At 39.9% G+C, this 19,737-nt stretch overlaps 1 protein-coding gene across 2 annotated transcripts in view; it reads left to right on the forward strand.

Annotated features, from left to right (window-relative positions):
* The window catches only part of LOC5579515 (E3 SUMO-protein ligase PIAS2), a 54,085-nt gene that overhangs the window by 23,966 nt on the left and 10,382 nt on the right, over positions 1 to 19,737 (forward strand). For both annotated transcript variants that reach the window (XM_021844458.1, XM_021844459.1), the window contains exons 4-9: positions 15,505 to 15,745; positions 15,807 to 15,912; positions 16,050 to 16,178; positions 16,241 to 16,407; positions 16,574 to 16,671; positions 16,733 to 16,925. In XM_021844458.1, the coding sequence (XP_021700150.1) occupies positions 15,505 to 15,745; positions 15,807 to 15,912; positions 16,050 to 16,178; positions 16,241 to 16,407; positions 16,574 to 16,671; positions 16,733 to 16,925 (934 nt within the window). The remainder of the gene's footprint in view (positions 1 to 15,504; positions 15,746 to 15,806; positions 15,913 to 16,049; positions 16,179 to 16,240; positions 16,408 to 16,573; positions 16,672 to 16,732; positions 16,926 to 19,737) is intronic.

A 19,737-nucleotide genomic window follows, 5' to 3' on the forward strand; every position in this document is an offset into this window, starting at 1 on the left:
TTGAAAGCCAAAGCATTTTGTAACAGTTGCAAAGTCCAAGGAAATACATTGTAACATAAACGTTTGAGCATAGTTCAACGACTTAATTACGTCGAAAAACTAAAACGATACCAGTCATCTGGGTCAGTTGATTTTCCTTCTGTATTTTAACGACGTGCACTTTGTTGTGGAGGTCGTCGACTAACGTTCGCAGACGACATTTTTCTGCGAATATGCTCAATTGTCGATTGCCGTTATATCCAGGACGTCTTCGCTGGATGGTGTGATCTCAACCGACTAGTCGTCAATCCAGCAAAGTGCTCCGTAATCACTTTTTTTATGGAAGAAAGAGACGATAATCCTAGAGTATAGCATTTTTGATACGCCCATCGAACGAGTGCAATGCGTTAATGATATTAATGGTATTCTGTTGGATTCGCAACTGACATTCTCCCATCATATCGCTTATATTGTCGATAAAGCACCAAGAACGCTTGGCTTCGTCTTTAGAACTGCAAAAAACTTTACCGACATCTATTGCATGAAAGCGTTATACTGTTCCCTTGTTCGAGCAACATTGGAATATGGGTCTGCGGTATGGAGTCCGAACTACAACAACGGATGCGAGAGCATCGAATCAGTTCAACGAAGATTTCTTCGTTTTGCACTTCGGAGGCTACCTTGGAGAGACCCTTTACGCGTTCCGAGTTACGAGAGCCGCTGCCAACTGATCGACTTGCAACCTTTGCGAATTCGAAGAGACGTTTGTAGAGCTTTAACCGCTGTCGCTACTCTAATCGGAAGAATCGATTGCGAAGCTATCCGGCAACAAATGCATCTCAACGTGCAACCTCGTCCACTGCGGAATAGTTCGTCGCACCGATTACGAATTGAGCAATGCTGTTCATGGTCTGCAACGTATTTTTAATCGAGTGGTGTCGATCTTTCATTTCCACCTGACACAAAATATGCTTCGCCGTAAATTTTCTAGTTTTTTCGCTGGCCGGAGCAACTGAAGACATATTTTAAGTTTGAAATGTTTTACAATCTTGACCTTTTTTATATTCAATGTTTTGCATTTGTGGACTACCTGAGCTATAAAGAAATCATAACATAATAACGAAAAGTCTTAAAAGAGATCTTGTTCGAGCGTGGAGCTCTAATTGCCGGCCACCGGAGGTTTTACTACCCGCTATTTGCAATAGCGGCGCACCAAATCGTGGGAACGTGAAATTCACCACCACAGCACTTCACAATTACGGTTTCAACCGTCAAACAGTAGCCACGACTTGCACTAAATCTCACATCAGGTGCACGAAACCTGGCTATTGGGAGGTAATTTACGCGCACGATCCCTACCCGGGTAGAGGAGAATAGTAAAAGAATAACAAAATTTACTATTAAAATAGAATGTTTGAATAGCAAAATTTGTTCTTTGTTTGTTTGAAATAAGAGATAAAATAACAAAAATAATAACTAAGTTTATATGGCATAAAAACTAAATAATATCATATTTTGCCATTGTAATAACAAAATAATAGCAAAAATATAGGCAACCGCAAATAACAAAATATGTTATTATTTAGATATTGATAACAAAATAATAACTAAATAAGCTATTCACGAATAGATCGAAATAATGGTAATTTAAGTTCTTTGACTTTAATATCTAAATTTAGTATGTTTGAAAAATAAACTTTTTGCTTTCCTGCAAAAAACATTTGCTTTTTAAATCTTCAATGAATATCATACGAATTGTAAAATGAGCTATTATTGCAAAATTTGATGTTGGTTTGTTCTCATGAATTATATAAATAAAGATTTCAAATATCAAAATAATGACATATTTTACTGTGATGGCGATGTTTGTTATTATGTAGATATTTAATATTTTTTAGTATGTTTGCACAAATAACAAATTTTACCATGATAGTATATTTTGTTATTGATTAGTTATTACATGACTCTCAAGGATAACATACCAATGACAAATTTTGCTATGATTGTATGTTTTGCTATTGATAAGATATTTATGTCATATATTAATAACATAATAATGGTTAAACCAGATATGATTGCAAAATTTGTTCTTATTTTACCATTGTTTTGTTATTCACCTCTACCCGGGTACTCTTAAAGGGTTGATGTTTGCCACCGTTGGCCACAGCCGAAGATATATTTCGGAACGAGAAAGAGAACGATTAATTGCACTTGCACTTGATTTTATTGCGCGGGAGAACGGACGAGGGAAGAAAATGCTACCGCTCGTTTTGCTAGTCTATTTTGTACTGTTGGGTTTTACTTTGGTAATGGGTGTCTTCCGTAATGCATGATCGTTCTTCTCTTCACTTGGTGTTGTTTGTCTGTTCTATTGCGTACAGTGACTGTGTATAATTGTGGTGATGGATGGTTATAAATTCATTGTGAAGTTCATGTTAGGTGTCGTTAAACTATCGGTACACGTGTTCCAGTAGTTGCGCTTGTGCTCCAGTAGTGGACGTTCGGGAATGATACGAGGAATTTTATACATAATAGTTGATTTTTACATAGATTTAATATTTTTCCCTCGGAGCAGCAACTACAATCTTTCGAATGAAGCATAAAGATCATCTCTGGGACATTTCTTAATGTTTATATATTTATTTAAAAACTACTTTCGATCAATGACGGAACTATTGGAACACGATGGCAACTGCTGGTGCAAGGAAGCAATTTTTTTGCATAAACTCAATTATTTATATAACTTTTTGATATAATAAATAGCTAAAATTTTGCAAATCGACTAAACTAGAAGCGATCTATCCACCAAAAATAGCGCAGGTTGTTTTTATCGAAAAATGTACGTTTTATTCCATAGTCCAATCTACTGGTACAGTACAACCATTGGTACCGGCACCCTACCACGTATTTTTGTTTTTATATTTAACTAGTGGTCCCGGCAAACTTTGTCTTGCCATCGAGTAGGCTGTTGAAAAACGCTATGCAAGTCCCGTGTAGAACATGTCAGACTAGTTTTCCCCCGTTTTCCCTACTATCCCGAAGACTTTCCTAAACTTTTTCTTCGCACAAACACGTCGGAGCTCTGGACGAATTCAACAGTGAAAAAATCATGTGAGTCCAATCACCCGTTCTCAAGCCATTTCGTGACATACAAACATCATTCCATTGTTATTTATATAGATATCATTGGGACTATACGTAGCCTGTTGATGTAAACTTAAATAAATAGATATCGAAGAGGCCATTGAATGTCATTGTCACATGTCACAAGGGTTCCAAAATAACCAATTTGTTCGCTTTAGGTTTACTGTTCTTCCCTCTATCTCTACCTGCAAAAATGTACCTACTTAGTTTTATTAAAAAACGGTCAGACCTATTCTCGTTGCTTTCCTTTTCAAAAGCACAGAGGCCTACACATTTGCCCTGCGATTAATTTCAATGAGTTACATTTCGTTTAGAAAGCTAAATGGCGACCGTGCCGTTTATAGGCTTGATAATACTTTCCAACATCACCTGAGTTTGCTGACATGCTGTAGCACGCCAAGTTGTCGTTTGGGAACGACTGGCGGTCTACTCCGAAAGAATTAAACTTTTCTCTCCAAACATGGATTACTGGCCGTTTTCCGTTGGTTAAGCGAATAGCTTATGCGCCACCTCTAGTGAGGACCATTCGCCAGTTTTAAATTGCCCGGCATGAGACCTAACCTAAGGTTTGGTTCAATTCGTTCCTTGGAAAGGATAGGAAAATGGTCCAGCAATCCCCAAATTCACCCACATCAGACTTACTGATTTGCATTCCAATCAAAGGAGCATAATAGCCAAAATCACCCTAAACGAAACGGTACTGAAGCTTTCCGAGGAAACTTTCGGTTATCATCACTGGAAGTCACCGCCAAATACACCAGATGTCGACACCGTCATGGAACCGGTTCGCTCTTCACTCTACACTTCACACTTTCAGTGAATTCAAATTTCAAAACTAAGCGCGCGACCTGAAATCTTTCACCATGCTAACAACACCATGAATCAAAAACGGATAGGAATCTAAAAGGGTTTTAATGAGGAATTCAAAAGCGATATCATAGAGTTCACAATCTTACATTTTTAATAACCGAATTCAACTTTCTACTTCTAATAATCTTTACTTCAACCTAATCGTTCCTATCCCTACATGTGCGTGTCTTTTCTATTTCTCGTTTACCTCGTTCTTCATCGCATCTCACGAAACAATAGCGCTACAAATATAGCCCGCAGGCTGGAATTTCGGGAACCACAAAACGCTATGGGTTCATTGACGAGTTAAAGATCTCGTCGTCTCATGTGCACACGGACTGGGGAAAAAATAGAGCTCTTTGTTCTACTTACAGGCCTGTTATTTTTTGTTGCGATCGACTTTGCGGGATCAGGTATCAGGTATCAGAAGGCCGGCTCCAAAGGCACGTTCCCCACCAGTTGGGAGATTTGTGCCATCGCCATATTTGAGCCTATTTCATCATCTACCCGATGGGAGAGGAAAGGGAAGGGAAAGATGGGAGGAAATAGGAATGGGGTCCCTTGAAGAGGGAAAATCGCATAAGCGAATTGAGAGCATGTAGCTCCATACCACAATGGGTTCGAACAGCGCCCTAAAAAGGACACTGCAAAACGCAAGAGCGTAAAGAGAGCCTATAGCTCATTACCACAGCGGGTTAAGAATAACAGAATGTCCTGAAGATTCAGGCTTCTGAATTCAGTTTCACTTAATAAGTGTTTACCAAGTAATTGGAATCGCATTTGCGCAATAACTGGACAGTTACATATCAGGTGATACGAAGTTCCATAATCGGAGTCACAACTATCACACACAAATGAGTCAGCACGCTGAATATTTGCCATGTGATAGTTGAGTCGGCAGTGTCCTGTCAACGATCTGACCAAGAGACTGGAATTCTGCTTTGACAGATTTGTTAAATACTTCGCCACCCTTGGAGATGGCTCAGTAATGTACAATTTTGTTTGACGACATGACTCCAAACTATTCCAATATTGCTTGTGCTGAGTTGCCGCCCAAGAATTTATCTGAAGCTTCACCCAGCACTTCGAAATTGGAATAGCCGGCTCAGGGCCAATGAAGTCATGTGATGCTCCATCGCGAGGTAGCTCATCAGCCAATTCATTTCCAACGATGGAAGAATGGCCAGGTACCCATACAAGAGTTACAGAGTTGACTGAATTCAGTTCCTCAATTTGAGTTCGACATGCGATAACAAGCTTCGACCTTGAGTTGGCCGAAGCGAGAGCTTTTATAGCAGCTTGACTATCTGAACAGAAGTATATGACTTTACCCATTACGCGCTGTTGAAGTGCTGATTGCACTCCACACATAAGGGCAAATATTTCCTCCTGAAAAACGGTGCAGTTTCTACCAAGTGAGTAAAACTGATTCAGCCTTAGCTCACGAGAATATACTCCTGCACCAGCTCTACCTTCAAGAAGGGAGCCATCAGTGTAACATACTATATTGTTTGATATACTTCTTTCCAAATAGCCAGACGTCCACTCTTCCCGTGAAGGGAATTGTGTGATAAATGTCCTGTAAGGAAAGTGACAAGCAATTGTGAGATCACTTGGAGCAAGGACAATTTTGTCCCAATTCACCAAAAGTGGAAACAACGAAGTGTGTGTAGATATACGATTCACTGGATTTTTCTCCAGTAGATCCAGTACCCATAAACGGTAAGAGCAAGAAAGTGCTTCTTGTTTAAGATATATGTGTAGTGGCGCAACGTCGAAAAGGGCCTCGAGCGCTGCTGTGGGAGTTGTAGAGAACGCACCAGACATCGCCATCAAGCACATCCTTTGGAGATGGCCCAATTTTGATTGGATTGTTCTCACTTCGCCCTTTTGCCACCACACAAGACATCCATATGCCAATATTGGTCGAACAACTGTTGTGTAAATCCATTTGATATATTTGGGTTTGAGGCCCCAAGTTTTACCAAAGGTTCGCCGGCATTGACCGAAGGCCATGCAAGCTTTTTTGACTCTGAAATCAATGTGAGGTGTCCATGAAAGTTTGGAATCTAGAATGACTCCGACATACTTTACTTGATCAGTCACATTAATCTCAGTGCCAAAAAGACGTAAAGGTCGAATTCCATCGCGGTTTCGTCTTTCCGTAAACAGAACAATAGATGTTTTATTCGGGTTAACCGAAAGGCCATATTGGCGACACCAACTCTCGACTACCTGAAGAGCACTTTGCATCAGGTCGAATAGGGTGCTTATGCACATACCAACTATCAGAGCTAGATAGTCGTCGGCAAATCCATAAGTTGGAAAACCGCAATTATTGAGTTGCCTCAATAGCGTATCTGCTACGAGATTCCACAAAAGTGGTGACAAGACTCCCCCTTGGGGGCATCCGCAAACACTCAATTTTCGAATCGCTGCTTGACGCAATGTCGAGAAGAGATGTCGGTTTTTGAGCATTTGATGAATCCAATTGGTAATCATTGTAGGTAGCCCATGGTTTCGTGCGGCTTCCAATATGGCATCGAAAGACACGTTATCAAAGGCACCCTCAATATCCAAGAAAACACCCAAGCAGGATTGCTTCTGAGCGAATGCTTTCTCGATATCGTATACAACTTTGTGTAAAAGAGTCACCGTGGACTTTCCAGATTGGTAAGCATGTTGATTCACATGAAGAGGCATGTTTGCCAAATAAACATCACGGATGTGATGATCAATAATGCGTTCCAGACATTTCAGAAGAAAAGAAGTCAGACTTATTGGTCTAAAACTCTTCGCTTCTTCATACGACGCACGGCCTCCTTTCGGGATAAACTTTACAGTAATATCACGCCAGGATCTGGGAATATACCCGGTAGCAAAACTGCTTACAAGTAGCTTTTTCAAAACATGTTTGATAGGCTCAAATCCCTTTTGGAGCAGAACAGGATAAATCCCATCCGCTCCTGGAGATTTGAAAGGAGCAAAACTATTAAGTGCCCATTGAATCGATTCAGTAGTTACGATACTGCGAGCCGAGGCCAGAGACTCGTAACTGCATGAAAAGACATTTGGTTCATCCGTAGATGCTATGTCCACACATCCGGGGAAGTGTGTATTGAATAAACATTCTAAAACTTCTTCATCGGAAGAAGTAAAGTCACCATTAGGTAAGCGAATTTCGTTCACTTGGAAATCCTTAGATTTTGCAAGGATTTTGTTCAGCCGACTGACTTCACTCAAACTGGAAACATTTGTACAAAGGTTTTTCCAGCCGGATCGTTCAGCAGAACGAAGAGCCTTCTTGTAAGCCTTGCGAGCCGACTTGAACGACTCTGATCCAGCTGAACGGCGTCTGTTCCAACTCCTTCTACATTGTTTCCTGAGTCTAGTCAGATCGGAATTCCACCATGGGGTCCCTCTTGTAGTCTTTACAGACCGCAGAGGACATGCTTCTTCAAAAGCTTCCATAATGTAGGATGTTGTAGCATCAACGGCATCATCCAGATCACTTGGATTTTCAATGGACGGAGAATATCCAAGAAATTTGGTCGCAACCAATTCAATATAGAGTTCCCAGTTTGTTGATCGGGGATTCCTAAAACGCAAAGTCTGCGCAGTTACATTTGAATGTTCAAAGAAGATGTAGCGATGATCAGATAATGATTCCTCATCTGATACATGCCAATTCGTCAACTCGTGACTGATTCTATTCGAGCAGAGCGTTATGTCTAACACTTCTTCTCTATTAGAAACCATGAAGGTTGGGCGATTGCCTATGTTAAGTAATCCAAGGTCTGTACTACTTAAGTATTCCATCAGACTGGAGCCTCTCAAATTGATATCCGAGCTGCCCCAGATGATGTGATGAGCATTGGCATCACTGCCCACAATCAGCGGAAGGCCTTTTGTTACGCAGTGTACGACAACTCGTTTGAAGTCATCCGTTGGGGATGGTTCATCATGTGGTAAATATACCGAACAATAGACGTATTTCCTGTTGAGGTCACCAGCAGAAACATCAATTGTGACAGCACACACATCTCTGGTCGTCAACTCAGAAATGAGTGTAGCAACGATTGCTTTATTTACGAGCACGCATGCGCGGGGCATGGAGCGCGAGTTTGCCATTTCAAGTTTGCTGAAAGTAGCAAAAACTGGGTCCACAAAATTACCTAGATAGAAGTTTCCTCTACGAAAGTAGGGTTCTTGAACTAGCGCCACTTGGGCTGCACCATTTTGCATGAGTCTGCAAAGATTGATCGTTGCTGTTCTTTTATGCTGAAGATTGATCTGAGCTAACCTAACCGTAGCCACTACCCAAACTAGGCAGGATTAAGCTTTTTGTAATCTCAGCACGAAAAAGACCAGCAACGAAAAAACCAGATCGGTATCTATTTAAAGTCGCCAAAGGCGAAAGAGCACAGAATACACTGTGTAAAACGCATAATGCGAATCCATATAGGTGATAATTTAAATTAATTGTCAACATATTCATAATCCCACCCTTATTAAGCCTCAGGATAGAGACTGAAGAAGGGCAACCGATTATCTCGGAGAAACACAAGGTCACCTGCACCATTGCTCCGGGTAGCACAGGAAGGACTCAATACTGTGGAGGGCGCCCTGATACCCCACAGGCTCCGTTAGCGGTTAGGTTTTATTTAGACCCCCCTAACCATTCATTCCTAGGCACGGTACGCATCACACCATAAATTAGGGGTCACCTGTGAGGTGGACTTTTACCACTGGAACAGGCAGTCCGTAGTGTTAATTCTTCGCCAGTTGAAACAACCGCTACCGACACTACGCGGCTATCTAGGCTGCTCGGGAAAAGGAGGTTAATATTGATGATTAACTCCTGACGTGCCCAAGCAGCCGGCGGAGCTGCGGTATGGAGTCCGAACTACAACAACGGATGCGAGAGCATCGAATCAGTTCAACGAAGATTTCTTCGTTTTGCACTTCGGAGGCTACCTTGGAGAGACCCTTTACGCGTTCCGAGTTACGAGAGCCGCTGCCAACTGATCGACTTGCAACCTTTGCGAATTCGAAGAGACGTTTGTAGAGCTTTAACCGCTGTCGCTACTCTAATCGGAAGAATCGATTGCGAAGCTATCCGGCAACAAATGCATCTCAACGTGCAACCTCGTCCACTGCGGAATAGTTCGTCGCACCGATTACGAATTGAGCAATGCTGTTCATGGTCTGCAACGTATTTTTAATCGAGTGGTGTCGATCTTTCATTTCCACCTGACACAAAATATGCTTCGCCGTAAATTTTCTAGTTTTTTCGCTGGCCGGAGCAACTGAAGACATATTTTAAGTTTGAAATGTTTTACAATCTTGACCTTTTTTATATTCAATGTTTTGCATTTGTGGACTACCTGAGCTATAAAGAAATCATAACATAATAACGAAAAGTCTTAAAAGAGATCTTGTTCGAGCGTGGAGCTCTAATTGCCGGCCACCGGAGGTTTTACTACCCGCTATTTGCAATAGCGGCGCACCAAATCGTGGGAACGTGAAATTCACCACCACAGCACTTCACAATTACGGTTTCAACCGTCAAACAGTAGCCACGACTTGCACTAAATCTCACATCAGGTGCACGAAACCTGGCTATTGGGAGGTAATTTACGCGCACGATCCCTACCCGGGTAGAGGAGAATAGTAAAAGAATAACAAAATTTACTATTAAAATAGAATGTTTGAATAGCAAAATTTGTTCTTTGTTTGTTTGAAATAAGAGATAAAATAACAAAAATAATAACTAAGTTTATATGGCATAAAAACTAAATAATATCATATTTTGCCATTGTAATAACAAAATAATAGCAAAAATATAGGCAACCGCAAATAACAAAATATGTTATTATTTAGATATTGATAACAAAATAATAACTAAATAAGCTATTCACGAATAGATCGAAATAATGGTAATTTAAGTTCTTTGACTTTAATATCTAAATTTAGTATGTTTGAAAAATAAACTTTTTGCTTTCCTGCAAAAAACATTTGCTTTTTAAATCTTCAATGAATATCATACGAATTGTAAAATGAGCTATTATTGCAAAATTTGATGTTGGTTTGTTCTCATGAATTATATAAATAAAGATTTCAAATATCAAAATAATGACATATTTTACTGTGATGGCGATGTTTGTTATTATGTAGATATTTAATATTTTTTAGTATGTTTGCACAAATAACAAATTTTACCATGATAGTATATTTTGTTATTGATTAGTTATTACATGACTCTCAAGGATAACATACCAATGACAAATTTTGCTATGATTGTATGTTTTGCTATTGATAAGATATTTATGTCATATATTAATAACATAATAATGGTTAAACCAGATATGATTGCAAAATTTGTTCTTATTTTACCATTGTTTTGTTATTCACCTCTACCCGGGTACTCTTAAAGGGTTGATGTTTGCCACCGTTGGCCACAGCCGAAGATATATTTCGGAACGAGAAAGAGAACGATTAATTGCACTTGCACTTGATTTTATTGCGCGGGAGAACGGACGAGGGAAGAAAATGCTACCGCTCGTTTTGCTAGTCTATTTTGTACTGTTGGGTTTTACTTTGGTAATGGGTGTCTTCCGTAATGCATGATCGTTCTTCTCTTCACTTGGTGTTGTTTGTCTGTTCTATTGCGTACAGTGACTGTGTATAATTGTGGTGATGGATGGTTATAAATTCATTGTGAAGTTCATGTTAGGTGTCGTTAAACTATCGGTACACGTGTTCCAGTAGTTGCGCTTGTGCTCCAGTAGTGGACGTTCGGGAATGATACGAGGAATTTTATACATAATAGTTGATTTTTACATAGATTTAATATTTTTCCCTCGGAGCAGCAACTACAATCTTTCGAATGAAGCATAAAGATCATCTCTGGGACATTTCTTAATGTTTATATATTTATTTAAAAACTACTTTCGATCAATGACGGAACTATTGGAACACGATGGCAACTGCTGGTGCAAGGAAGCAATTTTTTTGCATAAACTCAATTATTTATATAACTTTTTGATATAATAAATAGCTAAAATTTTGCAAATCGACTAAACTAGAAGCGATCTATCCACCAAAAATAGCGCAGGTTGTTTTTATCGAAAAATGTACGTTTTATTCCATAGTCCAATCTACTGGTACAGTACAACCATTGGTACCGGCACCCTACCACGTATTTTTGTTTTTATATTTAACTAGTGGTCCCGGCAAACTTTGTCTTGCCATCGAGTAGGCTGTTGAAAAACGCTATGCAAGTCCCGTGTAGAACATGTCAGACTAGTTTTCCCCCGTTTTCCCTACTATCCCGAAGACTTTCCTAAACTTTTTCTTCGCACAAACACGTCGGAGCTCTGGACGAATTCAACAGTGAAAAAATCATGTGAGTCCAATCACCCGTTCTCAAGCCATTTCGTGACATACAAACATCATTCCATTGTTATTTATATAGATATCATTGGGACTATACGTAGCCTGTTGATGTAAACTTAAATAAATAGATATCGAAGAGGCCATTGAATGTCATTGTCACATGTCACAAGGGTTCCAAAATAACCAATTTGTTCGCTTTAGGTTTACTGTTCTTCCCTCTATCTCTACCTGCAAAAATGTACCTACTTAGTTTTATTAAAAAACGGTCAGACCTATTCTCGTTGCTTTCCTTTTCAAAAGCACAGAGGCCTACACATTTGCCCTGCGATTAATTTCAATGAGTTACATTTCGTTTAGAAAGCTAAATGGCGACCGTGCCGTTTATAGGCTTGATAATACTTTCCAACATCACCTGAGTTTGCTGACATGCTGTAGCACGCCAAGTTGTCGTTTGGGAACGACTGGCGGTCTACTCCGAAAGAATTAAACTTTTCTCTCCAAACATGGATTACTGGCCGTTTTCCGTTGGTTAAGCGAATAGCTTATGCGCCACCTCTAGTGAGGACCATTCGCCAGTTTTAAATTGCCCGGCATGAGACCTAACCTAAGGTTTGGTTCAATTCGTTCCTTGGAAAGGATAGGAAAATGGTCCAGCAATCCCCAAATTCACCCACATCAGACTTACTGATTTGCATTCCAATCAAAGGAGCATAATAGCCAAAATCACCCTAAACGAAACGGTACTGAAGCTTTCCGAGGAAACTTTCGGTTATCATCACTGGAAGTCACCGCCAAATACACCAGATGTCGACACCGTCATGGAACCGGTTCGCTCTTCACTCTACACTTCACACTTTCAGTGAATTCAAATTTCAAAACTAAGCGCGCGACCTGAAATCTTTCACCATGCTAACAACACCATGAATCAAAAACGGATAGGAATCTAAAAGGGTTTTAATGAGGAATTCAAAAGCGATATCATAGAGTTCACAATCTTACATTTTTAATAACCGAATTCAACTTTCTACTTCTAATAATCTTTACTTCAACCTAATCGTTCCTATCCCTACATGTGCGTGTCTTTTCTATTTCTCGTTTACCTCGTTCTTCATCGCATCTCACGAAACAATAGCGCTACAAATATAGCCCGCAGGCTGGAATTTCGGGAACCACAAAACGCTATGGGTTCATTGACGAGTTAAAGATCTCGTCGTCTCATGTGCACACGGACTGGGGAAAAAATAGAGCTCTTTGTTCTACTTACAGGCCTGTTATTTTTTGTTGCGATCGACTTTGCGGGATCAGCTACTGCATGCTAGATATGGGTTGCTGGACGGATGGTGTAGTTGGTGGAGAGACGGAGGGTTGGTGGTATCGCTTGCGCTCGCTGCTAGTGCTGTTCGGTGTTCACCTAGCAGGGCGGATCGGAGCCGGAATGGATCCTTATGCCTCGACTACTTCACGTGGATTCGAACGGCTTCCACCTGGGCGCGATGGTGACGGCGCGGCCCCTTCTGACCGTTGGATGACCGTCGGCCAGGGAATTTGCCAACGGACGGACTCGATGGAGAGTTGTAGCTCACGGGTTGAACGGTGGTTCCTATATCGGACACAGAAAGCCGTCGTACGGCTGTACGAAAACGAGATAATAAGACACTGCACATGGCACGCACATGATTTCAACCCTATCGCATTACCTTTCTGTTATAGCTCTTCTTCACACAACAGTATCTTAACGTGGTCCAATTAACTTCTGGTTTTATTCTACTCAGATCACTGCAATGAAACACGGGGGTTAGCACTTGGAAAGACTTCTAAAATTTTCAAACTCACTACCTCGAACACCGCGGTTATTGGCAGAGCCACACTTCCTAAACGTATTCGAGTCTCCAGGCAAATGATCGAGTGACTGTAATGTCCTCAGATAAGAAACCTCGAAAGATGGATAAGCCGGAAATGCTTCAGCCGAACGAGTACGATAAAGTTGGCTATTCATACTCTCAAGATTGAATCGCATCTCGCTCATGCAGGCTACATCAGATCTTGCCTTCCCACTTTCCCATCAAATCCAAGGACACGAAGTGAAGATGACCTTCGGACTTAGATCCGAGCATCATAGCCGTTAACGACCATTTCTCTCCTTGACCTCGCGAATTCTGTTGCGTAACGATGCCCACAGGTTGCATAACCTCCAGGCGAAGTTCTACTTCTTAAGCATTTCATTAACAGTGCTGTACAAAATGGTATGATTGGTTCGAATTCATTTTTCCTAATTCATTAAATTTAATTCAAGGTTATATATACAAGTTTAATACACAATAATAATAATAATAATATATACAAAGTAACGTACGCTAGGCGTACCTGTTACAATGCACTAGAGCAGAATGCTGTCTTTGCCTTTGCGAGGGAGATGCGGCACAAAACATAACAGAGGAAAATTCAATAAAAAAATCAGTGCCATCGCAACTCCACGAGGCCTGTTAAGTTCGGGCGGGTCACTCAAGAGTTCTTTTCAGGTGTGAGTAAAGGTGAGCATAGCAGCAAGAAAGCATGAGTACGAAAAAAAATCCTCGCATTTGGTTGCACTCTTGCTCGAATCGTTTGAGGAATTGTGTTGTAAATTTTGAGTTCAATTTTTCTCCTCAGAAAAATCTCGAAATCGCCTCATTTTTGTATTTTTGCATTTTTTCTGTCAAGCCTGGCCGTTTATCAGCACGCCAGATCTCCTAATTGCACGCTCGAGTGCAATGTTAAACAGTAAAGTCCAAAAGTGCGTCTAATGTGACGAACGAGGTTGACTTGAATTCGAATTATTCAGCGTTGCGCGTATCGCCATTGGAAGTGTCTTTTAATTACGTAAGACAATTTTGACGATTTTGCATTTGAGCATTCAACATCTTCCATGATGATGTGTCCTTTAGAAACCGTTTGGTACGCGCTTCCTACTCTAAAGCACATAATCCTTTACGTGCTTCATAGCCGCTTTAGGTTTACTGTTCGTTCCAAGCGTTTTTGACCAGATTAATCGCTCATACCTAAGTATGGATAGCGCCACTCCTACCAGGAGCTTACACTAAAACTTATTATTATTAAAACCAAAACTGTTGGACATCATCCACAAAAGCTACGCTACAATAGCCGTCCATGCCTTTCTATAGGCATATTCAACGTCGCAAGTGAAGCTTAGCTAAAGCTAATCATTATCCCACAGATTAACCAGAGATGCATGAATCGCTTGGACTCGATGATGCACTCTCTTTCTGAGATAAGCGTCTCAGTCGTATGGTGGATAGTCCAAGTTTCCTACCTCAGCCATTCTCAACTATGCAAATGTTAAACAGTAAATCTAAAAGTGCGTCTCTTTGTTTCAATCCGTCTAATGTGACGAACGAGGTTGACTTGAATTCGAATTATTCAGCGTTGCGCGTATCAGCCATTGGAAGTGTCTTTTAATTACGTAAGACAATTTTGACGATTTTGCATTTGAGCATTCAACATCTTCATTAATGATGTGCCCTTTAGAAACCGTTTGGTGTCCGCTTGCTACTCTGAAGCACATAATCCTTTACGTGCTTCATAGCCGCTTTTGGTTTACTGTTCGTTCCAAGCGTTTTTGACCAGATTAATCGCCCATACCTAAGTATGGATAGCGCCACTCCTACCAGGAGCTTACGATTGCTGGCAATTACATCAAAACTGTTAGGTATCATCCACAATAGCCGTCCATGCCTTTCTATATGCATATTCAACGTAGCAAGTGAAGCTAAGCTAAAGCTGATCATTATCGCACAGATTTTCGCGAGATGCATGAATCGCTTGGACTCGATGATGCACTCTCTTTTCGAGATCAGCGCCATTTGCTCAGGATTGCGATTGTTGACAACTACTGCCTCAGTCGTATGGTTAGATAGTCCAAGTTTCCTAAGTCATCCATTCTCAATTATGGAAATAGAGTGCGCCACCTTAAGTCTCGACGTTATCCAGTCAGGGGGGTCGTCTGCGCTGTTAGGGGGATGGTAATAGGGGCCGCACTGTCAAAGGTCCTTATGTGCTCGAAGCACTCCCACTCATACTTCCATGCCTTGCTCGTGTAAGTCGCGTTAAACAAAAAACCTTTATTCTTATTTTTAGAATCCCATACCTACCAACAAACCCGGGGTTGAACCAAAGCGTCCTCCTCGGCCAGTAAATATAACTCCAAATGTGAAGCTCTCTCCATTGGTTGCGAATCACATTGCGGTGTCCTGGTGCACGGAATATAACAGAGGCTATGCTGCGGCCTGTTATCTGGTTCGTAAACTAAGTTCCTCTCAGCTGCTGCAACGCATGAAAACTAAAGGAGTCAAACCGGCCGATTACACACGGGCACTGAGTGAGTTAAAATGTTCCTTACAGGTTTTGTATGTTTTTCTCATTTTTATAATCCATTGTAGTCAAAGAAAAATTGAATGAAGATGCGGATTGTGAGATTGCAACTACAATGTTGAAAGTCTCCTTGGTTTGCCCTCTAGGAAAGATGCGAATGGCGACCCCATGCAGGTAATAGCAATCCAGTACAAGTGGTTCCGAGTTGGTACTCAAAATTACCTGAAAATATGAGTTCGAAACAAACTTGTTTGAAGATGCCAGCAAAATGTAATTCTTACGTTTGATATCTACTTTTTTTCCTCCCGCAGATCATCGACATGCTCGCATTTGCAGTGCTTTGATGCTTCACTGTATCTGCAGATGAACGAGCGTAAACCAACTTGGAACTGTCCCGTCTGCGATAAGGCGGCTATCTACGACAATCTTGTTATCGATGGGTACTACTAGTCCTTCATGAATCCTTCAATCAACATATTCTGATCACCCGCTTTTTTCACAGCTATTTCCAAGAAGTACTTGCATCTAACAAATTGTCTAGTGAAGATAATGAAATTCAGCTTCACAAGGATGGATCGTGGAGTACTCACGTTAAAACCAACGATTCGTGTACTTTGGATACACCCAGCAAGCCAGTTCAAAAAGTCGAAGTTGTTTCGGATGATATTGGTAAGTACACTTTTATATGTTGAAGATACGTAAACTCCAAACTCAAAGCGATCAAATTAACCGATTATGGTATTATTCAAAAGATTTCTAAGAATTTTACCGGAATTGGTTCATTCTAAATCGCAAGATATAGAAATTAGCTAACGTATCAAACATATTTCAACAGAAATAATTACAACGGATCCCCCAAAATCCAGCATCAACCAAGCCAGCGTAATTTCCAGTAGTGAACCTTCTTCGACTACAGCTCCTTCAAATGATACGGTATTGAAAACCTGACAATTTATGCATATATGTCTATTTATTGACCGACAATTCCTCGTAGGTGGATTTGACGCTCAGCGATTCCGATGATGATCTCCCTTTGAAGCGCAAAACAGTAACCCGTGCTGCTGCTGGCGGCCAGAGTGGCACTAATGTAACTACCTCGAGTGCAACCACTGCCGCAAGTACGACGAGTTCTGCAATGACTGCTGCTACAGCTACTGCTTCGGCGGTATCTAAACCAAAAATGAATGGTAGGTCAAATGGAAAACGAACTCTTACAATGATTGACTCTAGACCAGACTCGACGACCGAAAACGGAACTAGACGAAAGAGTGTTCGAGTACAAATCTCGCAAAATGGAAAATTGCGGTAGTTTGTGACGTTTATTTTATATAGCGATAATTAGGCGGACTTAAATGCCATGAAGTCAGAATATTTGTTACGCTTGCCTGAAACATCGGGTAACATTTGGATAGAATTCACCAAATTTGGTCTCTGCAAAATATGGCCAGTTTTCGTGTCTATAATTAAGTTTGATTTGGCATGATAAGCCGCCTAATCATCGCATGTTTTATGTGAACTGCAGTTTGACTTAAGACCAATTCATCAAACTTGTTTTATAAAATTTGTCATCTTTATTTCGCACGATTAATAATGTATTATGAGTCATATTTATATTTTAATTTGCTCATAAGCTCAAAAAACATGTTAACTAATTATGCATTCGACCTGAAATAACTCAAACCATGTCTGTTTTTCTTTCTTTTTTATTCACGCAATACACGGGCTAATCTAAAACGCTGAACTTTGGTTGCCCTCGTACGTTGTTTAACCTAAAGATGTGGCTCTTGAGAGCACTGACATAGTCAGCGAAGAAATTATGGATAGTGAAACAAATTGAATGTGTAGATTTCTTTCTCAGATTCGACATAAACATTCTAGTTTTATATTTTTCTTTTTATAAAATGTGGTAAATCTTTATTTGGAATATTGCTTGCTTTCTATAATTTTGAACTAGGTACTACCTATTATCCCGTATCAGTAACTTGCATTTTTTTTAAACAGTCGTTAACAGTAAGATAGGCATGTTGGTCTCATTGAATAAGACATTGTTCCATGATTACCACATTAAAGTTCATTTACAATTAACAAATACAGTTTACTTAGAGCATCAATCTAGAAAAAAAAAAACAACTAATTTAATTTTAATATCACTTCACAATACCGTTTTCCCCTGGAAAACTAAAAAATAAAATGAAATACCTGAAAACCCTGAAAAGGCGATCAAATCTCCTTTCAATTCTAATACAGAGCTTCTTTTGTGGCATATTTCGTCTGCAACTTATCATCAGAGCACCAGTATTTTCGCTTACCAGTGCAAACAAAAAAAAAACTTTAAAAACGCAATCTTTTTCATACGGTTGCTCTCTGGCAACATCCTAAACTGTTGATAAAATCTTTTGACATTATTTATATTAGTTAAAAAAAAAATTCTACTAAAACACAATCCCCTGTGAGGATTTGTAAGTATTTTTTTTTCGTGCAAAACATTGTACCATCAGTGGAACAGATTCCACACATTTAAAGGAAATTAAATGTTCAAATGTTTACCATAAAATAACTATTTAGTCGATACTATTTTTATGTCACAATGTAGATCAAAATATAGGTGATCAGCAACAATATAAAATGAATATGGAAAACATTTATATAATCATTACTTGCATTTGTCACTGCATCTAAGTGTTCCTATTTCCGCTCACGATATTCAGATTTCATGACGAACATACTAAAAAATGCACTATTTTGAATTCTGTTATTTATCCTGATACTTTTTATGGCCAAACCATATCTACAACAACAATAAAGAAGACTGTATACTAAAATCATTTTTTTTAATCAACTTGTTCCATTTTTTGCATGAGCGGGAACACACAAAATAGTTATTTAAGCAACAAGTTGCAAAATGATGATTTTTTCAACACGAGTCGTACATTTATCCAACGAGGCTTGCCGAGTTGGATAAATACGAAGAGTGCTGAAAAAATCGAGTTTTGCAACGAGTTGCGTACAACTTTTTTTGCAATTACGGAAAATGCCGTTACAGTTGGATTATTTCTTGGAGCATAAACATATTTCAAGAAAACCCACATGAGCTTCCATGCGTAGTAAAAGCACACTTTTCCTGATCAGGTAAGACGCTGCATACAGTTTTCCCTCAATATCGAAATTATTATTTTGTGCTAAATTGCCTGCACGAACCGCCACATGAAGCTCCCAGGCAAGAGTGAACAAAATAAACTCTTCGTCCGCAAGACGATCATATTCCAACAGATTCCAACTCAGAATCCATCACAGTCAACTAGCCCCTGACTTCATATTGATTGAACGATCCAATTCGACTCAATTCGGATCTTCAAACGGATGTACAATTTGTTTAACGGAGCCGAACCAGCCGCAGGCAGCAAGCAAGTAGCACTTTTCAGCACTGTTTCTCTTGGTAGGAAAAGTAGGCCATTATGTCGATCAATTTCTTGTTAAAAAGTAGGCTGATATACAACGGAATTGCAACAATACTTTTCTTCCAATTCGTTTACTTAAAGGCTCACCCGCCGTACCCAGCTTAACAGAGCCGATTTCTACTTCGTAAAGGTACAGTACCTTTAATTAATTTTTGTTCGGGTAAACTATTCTTTCCACCAGAAAGTGAATCGATTTCCGCATGATCGGTGTTTGGGGAACACTGATCAGAGCAAGTTTACAAAAATACTTACTGATATAATAGTCGCAGGGTCTTGTGCTTCTAATATGAAGAATTATTTAAACCAATAAAAATAATGTCAGACGGCGTTAATTGACGATATCCGTGCGAAAAAGATTGCATTTTTATACGAAACATCCATTTTTACACTAGTGAGCTGTAATAGGGACATGCGTGGCTACTGGTGCGCTGATGGTACAAAGGTCATGTAAGATCTCTTGACTATGTATTTAATGTGCGGTGATGTTTATTTCACTATATTAACTACCAATGCTAGACAGTCATCGGCAAATCCATAAATA

Source organism: Aedes aegypti, chromosome 2 (assembly GCF_002204515.2).
Source record: "Aedes aegypti strain LVP_AGWG chromosome 2, AaegL5.0 Primary Assembly, whole genome shotgun sequence".
Lineage (NCBI taxonomy): Eukaryota > Metazoa > Arthropoda > Insecta > Diptera > Culicidae > Aedes > Aedes aegypti.